The sequence below is a fragment of the Carassius gibelio genome, chromosome B15 (assembly GCF_023724105.1).
Source record: "Carassius gibelio isolate Cgi1373 ecotype wild population from Czech Republic chromosome B15, carGib1.2-hapl.c, whole genome shotgun sequence".
NCBI classification, from domain to species: domain Eukaryota; kingdom Metazoa; phylum Chordata; class Actinopteri; order Cypriniformes; family Cyprinidae; genus Carassius; species Carassius gibelio.
In genome coordinates, this window is record NC_068410.1 from 3969964 (window position 1) to 3988580 (window position 18617).

The 18617-nt window shown below is 35.4% G+C and overlaps 1 protein-coding gene across 2 annotated transcripts in view; it reads right to left on the bottom strand.

Moving 5' to 3' along the window:
• The window catches only part of LOC127972948 (SR-related and CTD-associated factor 4), a 33700-nt gene extending 18109 nt beyond the window's left edge, over positions 1-15591 (bottom strand). The window contains exons 1-13 of one of the 2 annotated variants that reach the window (XM_052576970.1): positions 15396-15591; positions 14642-14725; positions 12171-12215; positions 11923-12084; positions 11707-11836; positions 3671-3828; positions 2817-2912; positions 2524-2615; positions 2373-2436; positions 2135-2290; positions 858-931; positions 551-777; positions 309-409 (exon numbers count right to left, since the gene is read on the bottom strand). In XM_052576970.1, the coding sequence (XP_052432930.1) occupies positions 309-409; positions 551-777; positions 858-931; positions 2135-2290; positions 2373-2436; positions 2524-2615; positions 2817-2912; positions 3671-3828; positions 11707-11836; positions 11923-12084; positions 12171-12215; positions 14642-14725; positions 15396-15431 (1425 nt within the window). In that variant the 5' untranslated portion in view covers positions 15432-15591. The remainder of the gene's footprint in view (positions 1-308; positions 410-550; positions 778-857; positions 932-2134; positions 2291-2372; positions 2437-2523; positions 2616-2816; positions 2913-3670; positions 3829-11706; positions 11837-11922; positions 12085-12170; positions 12216-14641; positions 14726-15395) is intronic. The other variant, XM_052576971.1, reaches the window with a different exon arrangement.
• Positions 15592-18617: the final 3026 nt, after the last annotated feature.

Here is an 18617-nt window from a genome sequence, read left to right on the forward strand (position 1 = left end):
CTGTGATCAAAGCTGAATTTTTAGCATCATTACTCCAGTGTCACATGATCCTTCAGAAATCATAATAATATGTGTTGCTGCTCAAGAAATCATTCTTCATTTTAAAAACAGTCGTGCTGCTTTATATTTTTATAGAAACTGTGATGCACTCTTTCAGGACTCTTTGATGAATAGAAACATTTATTTGAAATATTTTCTTTAATATGACTTTACTGTTACTTTACCATCCTTGAAAAAAAAAAAAAAAATCATTCTGACACCAAAATTTTAAAGGGTGATATACAGTGATGTGGCTGATCTATACTCACGTTGATGGACTCGATCTGTCCAAACTCCTCCATCAGACTCATGATGTCCTGCTGCTGAGTCTTTTTGTCCAGCTGTCCGATCCATAATGTAGTACTGCACACTGAAACAATAAAAACAAAAAGCATATCAGAACAATAAGACAGTAAGTTAACACCTAACATTTATATCAGGGCTAAAATAAGACAGCTATAAATCCTCCATGTTTCAGGCACAATTATATAAGATAAGGTTGTGTTCTCACCACTAAGAGTTTCCTTCTTGATAGACGGAAGTCCTTTCTGTCGCCGCTCTCGCTCTTTCTCCCGGTCTCTCTCCCGGTCTCTCCTCTCCTCTGATCGCGCCTGTGGGGAACGGCCTCGCCGCTCTCTGGATCGGGAACGCGTGCGGTGATACCTCGACCGTTCTCGGCGGGAACGTGAACCGGACCGCGATCTTCCAGAGCGTGATGACGACAGTCTCTGTGGAGACCTGGAGAGACACAACATTTGAAAATTACACCACAATCTTTTTAAGAGACTATATGTTCAAGAGCATTCATTCAAACATACCTTGATCTCGTCCGTCTGCTGTGTCTTCGATCTCTCCCATCATCTCTCACCGAGCGTTCATTCTCAGCTGAAGCCTGACATGATGAGTCAAAGACAGCGTATGAATTTTATGTATTGTGAATTTCATTAGGCAGAAAACATTAAAGGAACACGATCATAAAAATGGAATTTACATAAAACACGGAATGTCACAGAAATCCAAACTTTTGGATGAATAAATCCAAAAAGTGGAGCAGTACACCTAATCAACTAGTAGTGTGTACTTTATTACATTTTTTTAAAATTAATCATGTTGTTTATGTTTTGTGGCTTCATTTGATTACCACCATTTTGAAGATGAAAAAAATAAATAAAAACAATTCAAACTGACATTAAAAAAAACCAAAAAAAAACCACTGCATTCTTGTAAAAATATTCATATTTCATAAATTTAGTTGATTAGGTATGCTTTTTGATCAAATTTATAAAAAAAAAGGTAAATACAATTATTAAACCATTAACCTGTTAACTGTCACACGTTTTTGAAGATAGACATGAATGTGCATGATACGAACCTAAATTTTTATATTTCATGACTGAAAACATTTTCTAACATGATTTTGATGTACCATTTACATGCTAATGCAATGTCTGATTTTAAAATGGGTTTTGAAGGATGAATTTTGAGATTTTATGTTTTCAAGTGATATATAACTTCTGATGATTTCTAAAATGTGATAGAGAAAAAGGCAACGAGGAAGTCTTATTTTTAAACAAAGGTCAAAGCTCCTTTTGTAATGTAGATTTCTGAGGGTGCACTCTTGTCATAAATTCATCTATTACTTTTCCTACATAATGTTTAACAAAAAATATTGGTAAAATATATATTTGGGAGTCTTAGACCTTTCCAACGATATATAGTTTGTCAAGATTAGATTAGATTTGATTGTAATATAGTATAGTCAACGTAGGCGTCCCGTATACGGGACGGGGTGACATTTAACAGGTTAAAATTGAATCCAGAAAAATTAGGGGAAAAATGCATTTCATAGAACCTTAAAAAAATATTTTTTGTAAAATTTCATTAATTGTTGTTGAGTTGTAAAAATTTCAGGAGTCTAATAAGATACGTTTTTCAATACTAAAATTTAACCAATGAGCAGAATCAAGGAAAGTTCAAATTAAATGGATTTTTGGAAAAAATACAATTCACAATTCATCTAAGTTTCAACTGGTGAAGACACTGAGTTACAGGAGATATTAATATCTGGTGAAGGTGAAGAGAGGATGCTCTATACCTGGTGGGTTATACCGGGCTGTATGACACTCTCATCAAAGCCTTGAGGAATATTATCTGGTATTTGGGTCTGAACCATTGCTGGGAACTCCTGAGGTGCCATCTGATCCTGGTACGGCACTTGACCCTGTGACACCATCTGACCCTGCATCTGTGTCTGGACATGAAGAAACACTTTTTATTATTATCACATACATTATTTGTATGTAATAATATGTTCTGTGGGTCAAAGTTAATACCTGGTTAGCAATTTGGCTTAGAAGATGAGCTTGCAGGGCTTGCTGTAATTCTGGTGGGAGGTTTCTGTACAGAATTCCAATATTAACTCAAATACTAGAAAAATTATTTAACTGTATGTGAACGGAGGAATGAGAGTTTATTATGTCCTACATGGTAATGGGAGCAGTAGGAGGTGGTTCAGTCTTTTCCTCCACAGGTTCAGGTTCAGGGTCATCGTCATAATCAAATCGATCCAGCAGAGACTGAGTCGTACCAGAAACAAAATGTAGCAGGCAGTGAATTTAAAGCTCTAAACCACGCATTCATTCTGTGGTTTCTATTTATCATAAGACCAGCGAGATAAGGCTGATATCTTACAGATACCACTATTAATTCCCTAACCAGAAATACAAGGATGTGTCAAAAGTTGTAAAGCATCAAATTGAACCACTCAGACTGCTTACCTTAGCTAGTGATGGTTTCTGCTCAGGGGGCGGGGCAGTGGACTGTGGAAGCCCCACCCCTCCGGCCTGCTGGAGAGTTTGGATCAGCTGCTGTAACTGACACAAACATATCAGATTAAATATCAAAATCTATATTTCAGTTATCACACAACCAGTGTTATGTTAATATTATGCAAAGAATTTTATATTCTCATTAATATATATATATATATATATATATATATATATATATATATATATATATATATATATATATATATATATATATATATATATATATATGATTTGTCTTTTTATATTTAAGTATATCTTTAAATTACTTGTGTTTCGGTTTTAGTTCTAGTAATATTTCAGCTTAAATTTAGAAACGATGACTTTGCAATTAACTGTAATAAGTGTAACCTTACATTGATCATTTTCAAATATTAACAACACTGGAAAAGTGAAATTTCATCCTGCTAATGCAGATTTTAGCACATTTCATTAACACACTGGATAAAGTCAAGCATTTCTAAAGGCTAGATGAGAAAAAGAGAGGAAATGTACAACCTATAGTATGTATTTTGAAAGTTTTTACTCAGAAACAGCTAGTAAAATTCACAAAGAAACAACAATTCTTTGAAATAAAATTGAAGTAGAAAGACTGAAATAGTGTTTTCTACAACATACTCTAAAAAATTTAGTTTTATTTACAATTTCTAAAAAGTAATATCTTTAGCATTGTGCCAGGTTGCTCCTTTGTACTCCTTCAAAATATTATGCTTAATAATCAGTTACGGGAATAATACAGGAAAAACAAAACATTTTCATAAAGAAAGTATTCATGAAGTGTTTGAGTGCAGTGATTGGATTACCTCGATGCCCCCTGTGCCCTGGAGGAGCTGGGCGACTGCAGTTAGGGCCACTGGGTTCTGAAAAGAGGGCAGGACTGCTGGCGTCTCAACCGCTGGAGCTGGTGCAGGTGCTGGCTCTGGCACTGCTGTTTCCACTGGCACTGGCATGGCTGGAGGAGCTACGAAATGACATGAAAACCGCAGTTTAACAGTTGAATAGGATACAAGTTATAGTCCAAGTGTATGCACTATTATTCAGAAGTTTAGGCTCAGTAAGATTTTGTTGTTGTTGTAAGAAATGCAATAAAATTCAGCAAAGACATTAAATGACAGTAAAGACATTTATCATGTTACAAGAGATTTCCTTCATATAAATGGCGTAATAAATAAGAAGCATACATTGAAAACACACAGTCATGTGCGTTTGAGTTTGTGTTTCAGAGTAAACTACTACTAAATGATTCGCCGCAGCAACGTACAACAGACATTTGCTAGAGAAAAAAAAAGTAACAAAGCTTTGTTTTTCATTTTGACCAGCCACTGGAAAAGCATGAAAATGCATGAAAATGTTTATGAAAAAAGCTATGGATTTTATTTTATTTTTTATTTAATTTTGACACTTGGAATGCACAAAAAAATGGTTGATTCAAGGATTCTGTGGGTGTAATAAAAAAAGCAGTGTCCCACATCGGTCATTTTGACCCGGCCATAGGAATGAATGGTATGCCCGAGAAAAAAGAAAAAAAAAAGGGCTTTTTATTTGATTTCTTTTTACTTAACAAAATCAGACAAAAATTCAGAAAGAATGCATACCCAAAAGAAGGAACAGAGACTAGAGACCTGTACGCCCGTGGGAGTAACGCAGGAACCAACACAACATGGAACAACTCTTGATGGTCGAGTGCTGGCAAGAAGAGACTTGTGTGTGTGTGTGTGTTCGGGATGGGGGAAAAAAAACAGATTCACGGGACTCCCACAAAATAGAAATTATCTAAAAGTGTCTAAAACAAAGTGTTATTTATCTGTTGCACAAAAGCAAAAAGAACAACTAATATTAACGATAAAATGTTTGACACGTGCAATGCTAGGCATAGTTTCTATTGATAACACGTATTTAAAGGGTTGCGCAAAATACTTAATGTTAAGGTGCATCCCAAATAGTGTACTTATGCACTACTCTATGACGTTTTTAAGTATAAATAGTGGAAGTAGTGCGTTCACACACTTTTCTATTCACCCCAAATATTAAGATGTGTGCAGCGCATTTTACGGAGGATGAGGACTGTTTCCTGTGAGAGTAGCCTACAATGCCGGTGTCTGTTTCTATGAAGTGAGGCAGTAACAACTTTGCCAGGACAGTCTGACACTTCTAACTCAGTCTGTAAATACGAAATACATTTACATATTTAAAAAAAAAAAATGTACCACTAATGACTCATGAGTGTAGAGTAGCGTTTGTTGTTTGTCGTTTCTCCGATTACAAATGCAGAGTTTGCAGACATGGTTTTATATTAACTAGGCACGATATGCAATGCAATATGTACAAGCAGAACAAATCTTTATAATCAGCAATTATGGCCCCACTGGATGCAACAAATGCCTCATTTATTATGAGTTACATTGTTTTGGTCTCGTCACACTGGGACATGGCGTCACAGTATGATAAGGCAGTGTTTCCCAATCCCAGTCCTCTTACTACATACGACAATTGTTCTATTCGACCATTAGTGCCCTGCGAAGTGGAAATCATCGGATACGTCATCATGATTCCAGCTCGAAACGAGTGTATATGTTCCATTCATAGGGCATTAAAGTGTGCGAGACGTTAATTCAAATTGTATTTATTTATAGAGGTATAGGATGCCACTTTGTGTGTGAAGACGCTGCAGGCATCAGCACAGCACAAATCTATGAAATGAATGTTCGAAAGTTAAGTAAACTTCAACAGATTTCCCCTTCTCAGGGAGTAGGGAGTAACGAACACTGTACAGGGACAATATCAATCGGAACGCAGTTCATGCATGTAGCTCTTCTAACGAGCTGGCAATCGTCCGATCACAATGCACTGGACTGCTGGCCAATCAGCGCATACCTTGCTTTTCAGAAAGATGAGCTTTGTGAAAATTTAGAGAAACAATGTATTTATTTATTTTTTTTTTACCTTAAACTGCATAAACCCATTGCATTACACCTTAAAAAAAAAAAAAAAAAAAGAATGTTCTGTTTAGCAGCGTTATATCACCTTTAATTTTTCTGGTTAACCACTGTGCCATTTTTTTTTTTAAAGGTGACATACAGTCGTGGCCAAAAGTTTTGAGAATCACCTAAATATTGGAAAATGGAAAAGTTGCTGCTTAAGTTTTTATAATAGCAATTTGCATATACTCCAGAATGTTATGAAGAGTGATCAGATGAATTGCATAGTCCTTCTTTGTCATGAAAATTAACTTAATCCCAAAAAAACCTTTCCACTGCATTTCATTTCTGTCATTAAAGGACCTGCTGAGATCATTTCAGTAATTGTCTTGTTAACACAGGTGAGAATGCTGAAGAGCACAAGGCTGGAGATCATTATGTCAGGCTGATTGGGTTAGAATGGCAGACTTGACATGTTAAAAGGAGGGTGATGCATGAAATCATTGTTCTTCCATTGTTAACCATGGTGACCTGCAAAGAAACGCATGCAGCCATTGTGTTGCATAAAAATGGCTTCACAGGCAAGGACATTGTGGCTACTAAGATTGCACCTAAATCAACAATTTATAGGTTCATCGAGAACTTCAAGGAAAGAGGTTCAATTCCAGGAAAGATGGCTTCAGGGCGTTCAAGAAAGTCCAGCAAGCGCTAGGATCGTCTCCTAAAAAGGATTCAGCTGCGGGATCGGAGTGCCACCAGTGCAGAGCTTGATCAGGAATGGCAGCAGGCAGGTGTGAGAGCATCTGCACCCACAGTGAGGCCAAGACTTTTGGAAGATGGCCTGGTGTCAAGAATGGCAGCAAAGAAGCCACTTCTCTCCAAAAAAAAACTTCAGGGACAGATTGATCTTCTGCAGAAAGTATAGTGAATGGACTGCTGAGGACTGGGGCAAAGTCATATTCTCTGATGAAGCCCTTTTCCGGTTGTTTGGGGCATCTGGAAAAAGGCTTGTCCGGAGAAGAAAAGGTGAGCGCTATAATCAGTCCTGTGTCATGCCAAAAACTAAAGCATCCTGACACTATTCATGTGTGGGGTTGCTTCTCATCGAAGGGAGTGGGCTCACTCACAATTCTGCCCAAAAACACAGCTATGAATAAAGAATGGTACCAAAACACCCTCCAACAGCAACTTCTTCCAACAATTCAACAACAGTTTGGTGAAGAACAATGCATTTTCCAGCACGATGGAGCACCGTGCCATAAGGCAAAAGTGAAAACTAAGTGGCTTGGGGACCAGAATGTTGAAATTTTGGGTCCATGGCCTGGAAACTCCCCAGATCTTAATCCCATTGAGAACTTGGTCAATCCTCAAGAGGCAGGTGGACAAACAAAAACCCACTAATTCTGACAATCTCCAAGAAGTTATTATGAAAGAATGGGTTGCTATCAGTCAGGATTTGGCCCAGAAGTTGATTGAGAGCATGCCCAGTCGAATTGCAGAGGTCCTGAAAAAGAAGGGCCAACACTGCAAATACTGACTCTTTGCATAAATGTCATGTAATTGTTGATAAAAGCCTTTGAAACATATGAAGTGCTTGTAATTATATTTCAGTACATCACAGAAACAACTGAAATAAAGATCTAAAAGCAGTTTAGCAGCAAACTTTTTGAAAACTAATATTTATGTAATTCTCAAAACTTTTGGCCACGACTGTATGTTTTAAGTGCTATAATCAGGTCCCTGGTGCATCTACCAACCAAGGAAACATGAAAAAGATTAACCCAATAACTTTGTTTTGGTAAGCCATTTTCTGCAAGCGTCTGAGAAAACGAGCGCATCAGATTTCGCTCCCTTGGTGATGTGGCAAAGAGATCTCATTATAACATTACCGCCCCTTAATCTGTAAATTTATACCCACAGTGCCGTCATTTTGATTTCGCAAGTGACAACGGTATACCAGCTCTACTGCCATGGTGAAAGTTTGAGCAAAACATGCTAACTGTTCTGCCTGCACAGACGAGAACAGAACATTATATAGAGTCCCAGCCTCAGAAGAGACAAGAGAGCAGTGGATTTATTGGTTTACTGTATATTGCTACTGCCACACAGATCTAAAATAAACATGATTTCCTAGCAGATTACCTTCACCGACATAATCGGCTATTTTTTAACTTGTCTGCTTTTATCATAAACTTCTGTTTGAAAAAGAACTTAGTTTAGTACTCACATGCTGTGACAGCCATTTTCTGTCTGTGCCCTCTTTAAACTCTATGGTTTAAAATGCATGATTTCAGCGGATAAACATGATAATCAGAACCAAAGCAGATGTTTTTTTAGCAGGTCTGAGCTGTAATGACCGCAGCTCTTTTCTGGAAAAGGGGGCGGAGAGCAGCAGCTCATTTGCATTTAAAGACACAGGCCCAAAAACAGCGTGCATCTGCTTCCACTCAAAATAGGCATTTTCAAAATGAAAATGATCTGCAAAGTATTTTTATCTTAAACTTCACAGACACATTCCGAGGACACCAGAGACTTACATTACATATTGTGAAAATGATTAATATGTTTCCTTTAAAGAGAGCCCAAGACAGTATACAAAGCTGTGATATCGGATCCATTGATTTTTCTGATCCTGCAGCTCTCTCTTTTGCACAGTACATATTAGAGATAACCGGGAAGAACACTTTGGAGGTTAAATACAAGCATTATAAATAACCTCAATTTCAAACTCAAATTAAGGATGACATAAGAATATTTCTTGAAGAAAATTATAATGGGGAAGTTAACTCAGCCACAGTATGGGATTATTTAAAAACAGTCATTAGGGGCAAAATATTGATTTCAGAAGAAATATTGACTATATGATATATATTTATGAAATATGTAAAATATGCATTTAAATACTATGAATCAGGCTGTGAATCAACTAAACTTTTGGCAAGGAAGCTACAAAAACAACAACTGTATAACTCAAAATAAGGGATCTGAAATCTATTACAATATAAATATACAATAAAAACAAAATGAAAATGGACCAATTTCAATCATGGGCGTCGATTACAAATTATATACAAGCATCCTTGCTAAAAGACTGGCAAATATTCTTCCCTAGCTAAAACATTACAGTGAGACTGGGTTTATCTCTCAAAGATTACATTAAATTATAATAATATATATAAATACATTAAATTGTATCCAACAGGACAAACTTAAAGCTCTTTTAATTAGTTTAGATGCAGAAAAGGCTTTTGATTCTTTAAGTTTTAAGTCCTCAACTGGGATCAGAATTTTTAGGAATATATTCAAAAGACATTTCGACACTAGCAGGGGTAAATTTTGACCCACTTAAAAATCAAAAATTATATACATAGATGGAATGCCTTCTCTTTCCTTGGCTTTATTTACAGAATTGATTTGATAAAGATGAACATCCTTCCACATTATCTCAATTTATTTCAAGCACTTACCTTTCCAGATTTATTTAGCAAGGGAAAAAGCCCAGGATTAAATTCCAGACATTAAAGCTCCCAATGGAGGGAGGTATGGCACTACCCCATTTTTGGGATTTTTTTTTTTATTCAGCCCAGACTAAATCTTTAAATCAACAAATGAAATCCAACATACCAAGCTAGGTGGAAATATATTGAATTTTCCATAATAAATGATCCCCCAATTTAAGCAGTATTGGGACATAAAAGTTTGGGAAGATTTATAAATAATGTGCAGAACCCATTGATTCAAGCCCAACAAAAACCTGGAATACAATAAAAGAATATAAACTCGATCGTAAATTACAAATAATTAAATGATGTGCCTATAACCCTGAATTCAAGACAAATAGAATGAGAAAAAAAAAATTGGGGTCTCAAATTTCGTACCTCAAAAAAAAAAAACAACATTCAATTTTCTTATGGAAAAGGAAGATTTGAAAGACTTGGAGAGTTTGAAGAAAGGACAATACCTTGAGAAATCAGACTTTTATAGATATCTCCGCTATTCAATCATTTTGAAAACATCAAAAACAAAACAGACTTTGATGACCCAATATTGAAGATATTTACAGGTGCTTACCAATGTGATTTAAATAAGGATGCCATTTCTAAATATTATAAAAGTCTTAGGGGGAAAAAAAACTTACTCTACAGAATATTTCAAGAAAAATGGGAAAAAGAAGGTCTTTTTTTTATATAAAATGAGGAGTGGCTTGATGTATGTAAATTCACATGGAAATGTACTGACTCTCACATATGACTGGAGTTTGGGTGGAAGTGCCTCATCAGATTTTTTTATTACACCGAAACCAAAAGCACATATTAAGGGAAGGGACACCAAATGTTAGAGACAGTGTGGGTTTTGGAAAGCCAATCACTGGCATATATTTTGGGAGTGCCCAGTGATGATAACCTTTCTGGGCGGAGCTTCATAAAGCAGTGGAAAGCATTTTTAACACTACACTGCCGTTGGACTTTTCCACATTATATTTTATATTTAGGAAATGCTGATTTCCAGACAAGATGGCCTGAAAAATACTTGTTTGGCATTTTAACATCTGATAAAAAAGCACTTACAAGGAGTTGGTTGTTTCCTGAACCCCCCACAATATAAGAATGGGTGAATAAATTATATGTATGTTATGGAAAAGATTACTTTTTGCCATCGTCTTTGAAAGAATGTGTTCAGAAAAGTCTGTTCCAAGTGGGTTGAATATGTAAGGCCAGTACCACCAGACATTGTGGAGGTGTAATACAAATGATTTTCCTTTCCTTTCCTTCTTGCTGAAAAATGTTAATCTCCCTTAGATACCTTTTCCACATCGGAAACTTTTTCCCAATCTCCATCATAGACCAAGAACAAACACTTAAAATTAAATTAATATGGAGTTTGATTAAGTACATACCTACCCTCCTCTGAATTGTAAAAATTATTATTAATATTATTACATTATTTTGTTTCGTTATGTAAAAAAAAAAAATATATATATATATATATATATATATATATATATATATATATGTTTTTAGATAATGTACCATTGCTTATGCTGCCACTAAGGTAATTAGAATTAATACATGGTAACCATGTGTGAATGCATAGACATTTTAACTGAATTTAAGACTGGTGGTGGTGCTTTTTATTGGTCATTCAGTGTTTCTGTGTGTATATATATATATATATATATATATATATATATATATATATATATATATATATATATATATAAAACTTGGAGGGGAAACCTGAACAATTATACTGATAGTATTTGCAGAAATCAAAACAGGGACAATAATAGGTGAGCACCAGCCAATGAGATTTCAGTTTGCACATTAGTCACGCCCACTACTGGAGAACCCAGCAGTTCTTAAAAGCTGAAAAAAATCCAAAAGGAACTCTACTTATTTTGACAGGAAAAATAAAACAAAGAATATTGTTAACATGTAGCACGTCAATTCTGCATATAAGACTCTCTCGTTCTCTCTGCTCTCATAAAAATGAAGGGGAGTTCACAGTACATCAAACACAGATGCACTTGCGTCCATTGAGATGAACTGAAAACAGCACAGACTTTGACGGAGAGTGGGACTCTGAAGCACTCAGTCAGTGTGTTCAGAGAGTGAAAATATATCTGTGCTAAACTTATACTTAGCCTCCAACACACACCGTGGTGAATAAAATCAAGAGTATATAGCCACTGGCTAATAGTAGATATCATTAAGTTGCCCAGAGGGCAGATATATATCATACAAGTGATTTATTCGCAATGTTAATGAGATGGTTTTTACTGTATTTGAAGAGAAATCTCACTAACACCAAACTTTTGAATGGCAGTGAATATATAAAGACTCTGACTCAAAAGGCCTGATATAAAACCTAGAGTAAAGCATAATGACAAAAGCCAACATTTAATTCTTGTGCTTATTTACCGGTGGCTGTGATTCCATTCTCCACAACAGGTAGATCAGAAGCTGTGGCCATGTTTAACAGCGGCTGAATGATGTCCATGCTGAACACGTCATTCTTCTCCCACAGATTCAACACACGCAATATCTTCCCCTACATTTCAACAAAAAAACGCATGATAAAATCCACCAGCACTGAAACACCTTGCTGTAATATCACTGGATGTAATTGTTCAATACCTTATCATCAGCTGGGCACTGGAAAAGGTTCTGAAATGTAACCATGAAGTTTTTCAAAAACCTCGGACCGAACACATCTTTGTCTGTGCCGAACTGATGACGCGACTGTCGGATAATTGAGTCGACCACATAGAGACCAGCAACCTTTAGATCTGGTTTACACTGATGGAAAAAAGAAACACATTCATTCTTTACCTTCCCATAACAGCAATCATCAGTACAAGAATATCAGTATATTTATTACATACCCTCTTGATGAACTTCTCCACGATCTGAACAACGTGCTTGTAAAGCTAACAAAGCAAATAAACCATAACTCAGTCACAAAAGAAAGACTCAACAAAATGATAACAGAAACATAAGTGTTATGTATTTAAAGTGTGGTCACAAAGAATGTCAAAACACCAATAGGTATGAAAAAAAAAAATCTAACTCCGTTTTAATGATCAAAATCAATAAACATACAACACATGAAAACTGGGCTTAAATTATCATTTTAATTAATTTCTCTTCTACCGTACAAAATGAATGGGTGCATTCAAAGTCCAAACAGCTGATTTAGTCACTTTTAATCTATAATGCTTCCTCCAGTGAAAAATCCATTACCTGTTGTCCTCTTATATCGAAACCCACTGACGTATTTGTTTTGACTTGTAAACTGTGCTTATTTCTCTCCTGATCTAGATGAGATGCATTTGCCTTTTGGCTTCACAAGATGTTAATTGTAGAGAGATGCAACGATACCATTTTTTTCAGAACAGATCCGATACAGAAAATTCTGAGTATCTGCCGATACCGATCCAATCCGATACCAGTGCAGTTTTTGTTTTAATCATTGTAGATTTTCTATAATTCTCGGGGTTGACCTGATCATCACTCTTTTGAATGTTAAACACAATCTACTACATATACTCAACTTAATTTTAATGAAAAATAACAAATGAAAAATATATAATCATATCATAAGACAAAAATTCTATTATAACTAGGTAATAACTAGGTATAACTTCTATTATAACTAGGTTAGTGGATAATACAGCAGCAATAGAAACCTCTAGATTCTAGAAAAATCACGGGTGCACAATTTGATCAAAACTAGTGACATTTTTTGCGAATAAAAGTGAATAAGTCTAAAATCTGGTAAAATGTTCATTGAAAAAGACACACATTGCTCTTTGTATTGCTGTAAAATACACTCAAGAAAAACAAGTACATACATTTATATAGAAATCTAAAAGACGTTTCTTTTAAATGTATAGCATGGTAATAAAGGCAGCAACATGTGATAGAGAGGACAGAACAAGAAAGACTATTAATAATCTTTGATTGCACAGAAATTATTGTTATACTAAAGGCACCAATACAGAGCGGCACAGAGCACTTATGCGCATCCTATGCTCAGAATGATGAGCTTGAAACAACACAGAGTCACAGTGTGCAGACTTGTGTGTATTTAATCAGTGCATTAGTTTAATGAGCATTTTCTTTGAACAGGTTTAAACCTCAGATACTGTGTGCTCTTGAAGAGAGTTTCATGGTTTTGACTGTAGTAACCGAACGCATCACACAGTTTGAACACTGAATGGAGGATGTCAGACAGCCAAAGCGGAGAGAAGAGTTTGTTAACCTTGATTTTAATGACTTCAATTATTAATCTGTACTTCACATCGAACAGCTTAAGAACACTTGAAATATAGTGCACATAAATGTTTTGGTGGTTTATAATGTTTTTGTGCCTTTTGGTGGGGCTCAACAATAACACAGAATAGTAAACACAGTATTAGTGTTGTCACTGTACCAAAATTTCAGTATTCGGTACCGATACCAGTTAAAATCCACGGTTCTCTGTACCAATTTCGATACCAAAGCAAAACACAAAAATACGCTAATTAAAACGATAAATGCCAAATGCTAAAGATAAAACCAATGCCATTCTTTATACTTATTCACAATTGTGTTTATAGTTTTTCTACAAGTAATATAATTATGAAAAATGGTAAACAAGTTTCACAAATTTAATTGGTCTTAATTAATGAAATTTTAACATTTTATTTTTTGGTAAATAAAGGGGATTTGCTATTAAAATTAAAACATGGAAGAAATATTGTGCGATTTATTTAAAAAATAAAGTTTTATAAAAAAAATGTCAACGGTAGTAGCGGTATCACATACATTCTATTAAATAATAGTAATATTTCTAGCACAGTGCCTTTATGTAAAAATGAACTTATTTTGATGGGTTGAATCCCTTTAAATTGACACTGGTTTTACTCAAATGAAACAGTAAAATGCTTGTGAAGTGACTCAGAACAGTTCTGGTGATGTAGTTTATGTATTTATGTCCTCATTTAAACGGCAGATGCTGAAATTACTGCAAGCGTCACGCGCTTCAGTGAGTCTATGTTGATGTACTGGAGTCATGTGGATTATTGTGATGTTTCTATAAGCTTTTGGACTCTCATTCTGACGGCACCCATTCACTGCAGAGGATCCTTGAGGTTGATTCAATTTTCAGCAAATTTTCTTTTAAATTGAGCAATTCTATAATATAATGATTCTGCTTGCAAAACAGATTCTTTAAACCCATTTTTAGTAAAAAAAAATCACTGCAAATTCAAAATAACAGAAACATAATTCAAATGATTCTTTAAATAATACTAAAATACTTCTTAATGATTATCAAGAACCCTTCCTTTTGATATTTTCCATCCCGACTTACCTTAATAGCTTTGATTCCCGCTTTTGTTACAGACATCATTTTGGCTCGAGAGATCGGGGGAGTCATGTCCATCATGGACAGCATCTACAGGGTAGAAAGCAGGATGAAGAAATGTCAAATTTACCCTCATAAGAAATGTAAACCAAATGCAAAACTTTCAGCTCAGTTACTGGCCAACTCGATCTCAAAAACAGAAAAAAAATCTGAGAACATAGACAACGTCAAAATTAATAAAACACGCATTTAAAACCTTAAAACAAACTTAATGAAAACACCAGATCTCTGTTCTTATCTCAGAAACACCTTTATAAGACTTGATTAAATCATCAATAAGGTTGATCAGGTATCTGACTCTGTAGGGGGCGCCACTGCTATTCCCTCCACATTCAATTCTAATACAACGAAACGGTAAAAACTAGATTAAAACACTAAAAATATTATGTATGCCTTGCATAATCTCTTGATAAACCTCTTTATGTGCTGTAAGCGCTCAAACTAACTGTAATGAAGCGCAGTATAACAGCACGATCAGGTGGAAGGTCAATAAACAAATTAACTTCATTCAAACTATTACCACGCCACGTTAACTATAAACCGGGTTTTATTTGACTTTAGAATATTAAGATGCAAAAACTATGATATTTATCCATAAGTGAACAACAAACAAACATAAACACGGATTGTTTTGGAGACGCTAAGCGCGCGCTCGGCTAATGCTAAAGGGTAAACGGCAAATAAAACACAAAATTCTCACCTCCCCGTTAAAGGCGTTCACCGCTTCCATGTCCATGAGCGTTATTAACTCAGTATGTCTTTGGATATATTATCCTGTACCCGAATAAACATGTGTAAAATGTATTTTCGAATTGGAGGCCGCATGAGATCGACGCTCAACACAACCTTCTGCGAACGTCGATGCGTGACGCGCGTGCGCGAGGAGAGAGCGCCACCCCGCGCACCGGAGAGCAACCGTAGAGACATTGGTTTCTTTCAAAAACATTTTGACAGATATCTGCCAATATCCCAATCTAAATTTTTTAAAATAAATAAATTTAAATCCCCAAAACAAAACTCCGTCATATACAATACACACGAATTGTAAATTATGTCAATGTGAATTTTCAATTACTTTGAGTGCTTACAGCACATGCAGAGGTTTATAGAGAGATTATTCCAAGAGGGTCTGGCTGCAGACATATGGGCGAGTGGAGCTCCACTCAAGAGCGGAAATACGTCACCTCCACTAGGGACGCCGCCGCCATGTTGGACCGGGCCACACTTTCCGTAGAATTACGTCGCCTCCACTAATGACGCGGCCGCCATGTTGGTCCGGGTAACACTTTACGTAAAATTACGTCGCCTCCATGGGGGCGAGTGGAGCTCCATTTAAGAGGGAAAATATGTCACTACCACCAAACTTTCGTTTTGTATTACTTGTTATATACACGTATAAAGGGTGATTTGCCAGTTATGTCACCTCTTTGTACGTAATGTTAATATGTTCTATACTTTTATCTTTGTTACTTTTACCTAGTAGAAGAAAAAAAAAATATATATATATACTAATCTTTTACGGTTTATGACAACACAGCATTTTTTTTTACCCCCCCCCCCCCCCAGCAATTTGCACTACAGACATCAATTTGTTCATGTTTGTTTTACCAGTGTACAACTGCCAATGTAACATTCCATACATTTTAGAAAGTTAACCTTATGTTTTTAATATTTAGCAGTGAAAAATAAATGAAATATTAAATAAATTATTAAAATAATACCTCAACCAGAATTATGTGTGTTGAATTTTGTATTTTAATCAAAATAACAACATATACAAAATAACCACAGTAAAATTATGAAGAATAACTTCCACAATTTAGAAGTTTTAATGGTTTTTGAGTAATAATAATAATTAACACATCTTACACTACATTGAAAAGACATGAACTGCAAGTGACCATAATTGTTACTGTAATAACACAATGTGTTCACATGCATGCACACTTTACTCTTCAAGACCTCCATTGTCTGTGAAGCAATCCCAGCTACAGTAGCCAGGGTGGTCATCTGAGGAGTAAAACCCCAAAAGCACTCCTTGTTGGCCATTTTCCTGGTGACCAGCCCCACAGTCTTTGTGAAGCTGGCTGCACTGTAGGCGACTGCAACTAGAGATTATGTACGGCTTTCTGTACTTTAGATAGTGTCTTTTTAAATATCTTCACTGCACCTGTTCAGTATCAACAAAAAAAAGGGTAATGTTAAGGAAATGGAAGAGAGTGAGATTACTTAGTCTAATTGTTATAGCCACAAAAACAATAGGGTTGACCACACTTACTGAAGTCACCATCAAGCCAGCTGAAGTGTGCCTCCTGTTAAATATGCTCCTGACTGACAGTGTTGTTAAATCTCTGGCATGAACAATTACGTCAGATGGGTCAAGTTTAATTACAATACTGACATTTAATTATCATTAATGTTAAAGCAATTTACTTGTTGCTGAAGGTGCCTGGTCCACCACAGTTGTGCTTTGTTGTTCTGATGCATCTGATTGCTGGGCTGGGGACACAAAGAAGACATGAGCACAGCAAAACTGGAACAATACTATGTCTGTGTGCTGACGTTAGGTAAATTCAACACAGAATAGTACTGCATCATTCACCTATGACAGTCCCATAGCAGACAAGGTGATGGTGCTCAGAAGTTTCAGTCTCTATTTGTGGAGGTGTTATGAGGATGGATAACACTTGATATACATTTGATCTGAAACAAAAAAAGTAAAACAATAGAATAACAGAACAACAAAATAGAAAAAATAAATATGTTAATGTCACATGTAAAAAGACCTTGACTTCTAAGGTGGCAACATACATTTAAAATGTAAAGAGTGCTGCATCTTCTATGCCAATCCTATCCCTGGAAGTGAATGAAAAATTAAATATGAAAACAACCACCTCATATGACCTTTTTAAAATTATACAACAAATGCTAAAGGAATACACATACAAAACGATCGTGTCCTTTCATTATTCACTACGTTATTTTACCACAAGCCACCAAAAACTAAGTTACATCTATGCTATCCATCATGTACTAAAGGTAAAAATTTAAAGAGCAAACAATTAACAAATAAGTTTATCAGAAATGTATTATCCAAACTGTACTTCCCCAGTCAACTGAAAAGAAAGTATGTTCTTCAAGAATTTATTGAAGAAGAGGCAAAGAAAATAAGGAAGTGTTATTTTACTTATCCAGTTCTTCCTAAAGCCAAAGAAGTAACATTTAAAATTCTAAAGGACATTTATCCATCTAATCACTTCCTACAAGAAAGATTTAATTGGGAGAACAATTCATGCGGGTTCTGTGAGAAAGATATTGAAACTGTTGATCATATGTTTTTGAAATGTGAATCTGTACAGACTTTTTGGCTGGAATTTCAAAACTGGCTTCATTTCAAACAGATATCAATACACCCTTTGACTGTGATCTCAGTTAAGGTTGGAGTATTGTTGAAGGAAAAGATCCTAGACTTTTTGATAAATAACTTAATTACTTTGTGCAAATACTAGATTCATAGATAAGTAGATAAGTAAGATAAGTACGTTTTTAAAGGTTAAACCTCACTTCAGCGGATGGAAGAATGAACTAAAGATATTTGCAAAGTCTCTTCATTACAGGATGGACAGGAACGCCCAGAAACTCTTGTATGCTTTGAACTTGTTTTTGTTGTTAGAATAAGACCCTAAGACATCTTTCTTTTTCTTTCCGTTATTTATTCTGTTTTATCTTATGGTGTGATTATTGTTATTTGTTATTTTTTCCATCTTTTTTCTTTCTATTTGGCTTTATCGACACTAATAATATGTGTTCAGTTGTTGAAATGTGGGGTAAAGGTTTGTAATTGAACTTGATAACTTAATAAAAAAACACATTGGACAGAAACATTGATCTATAAATTACTATATATGGTGTATATATGATC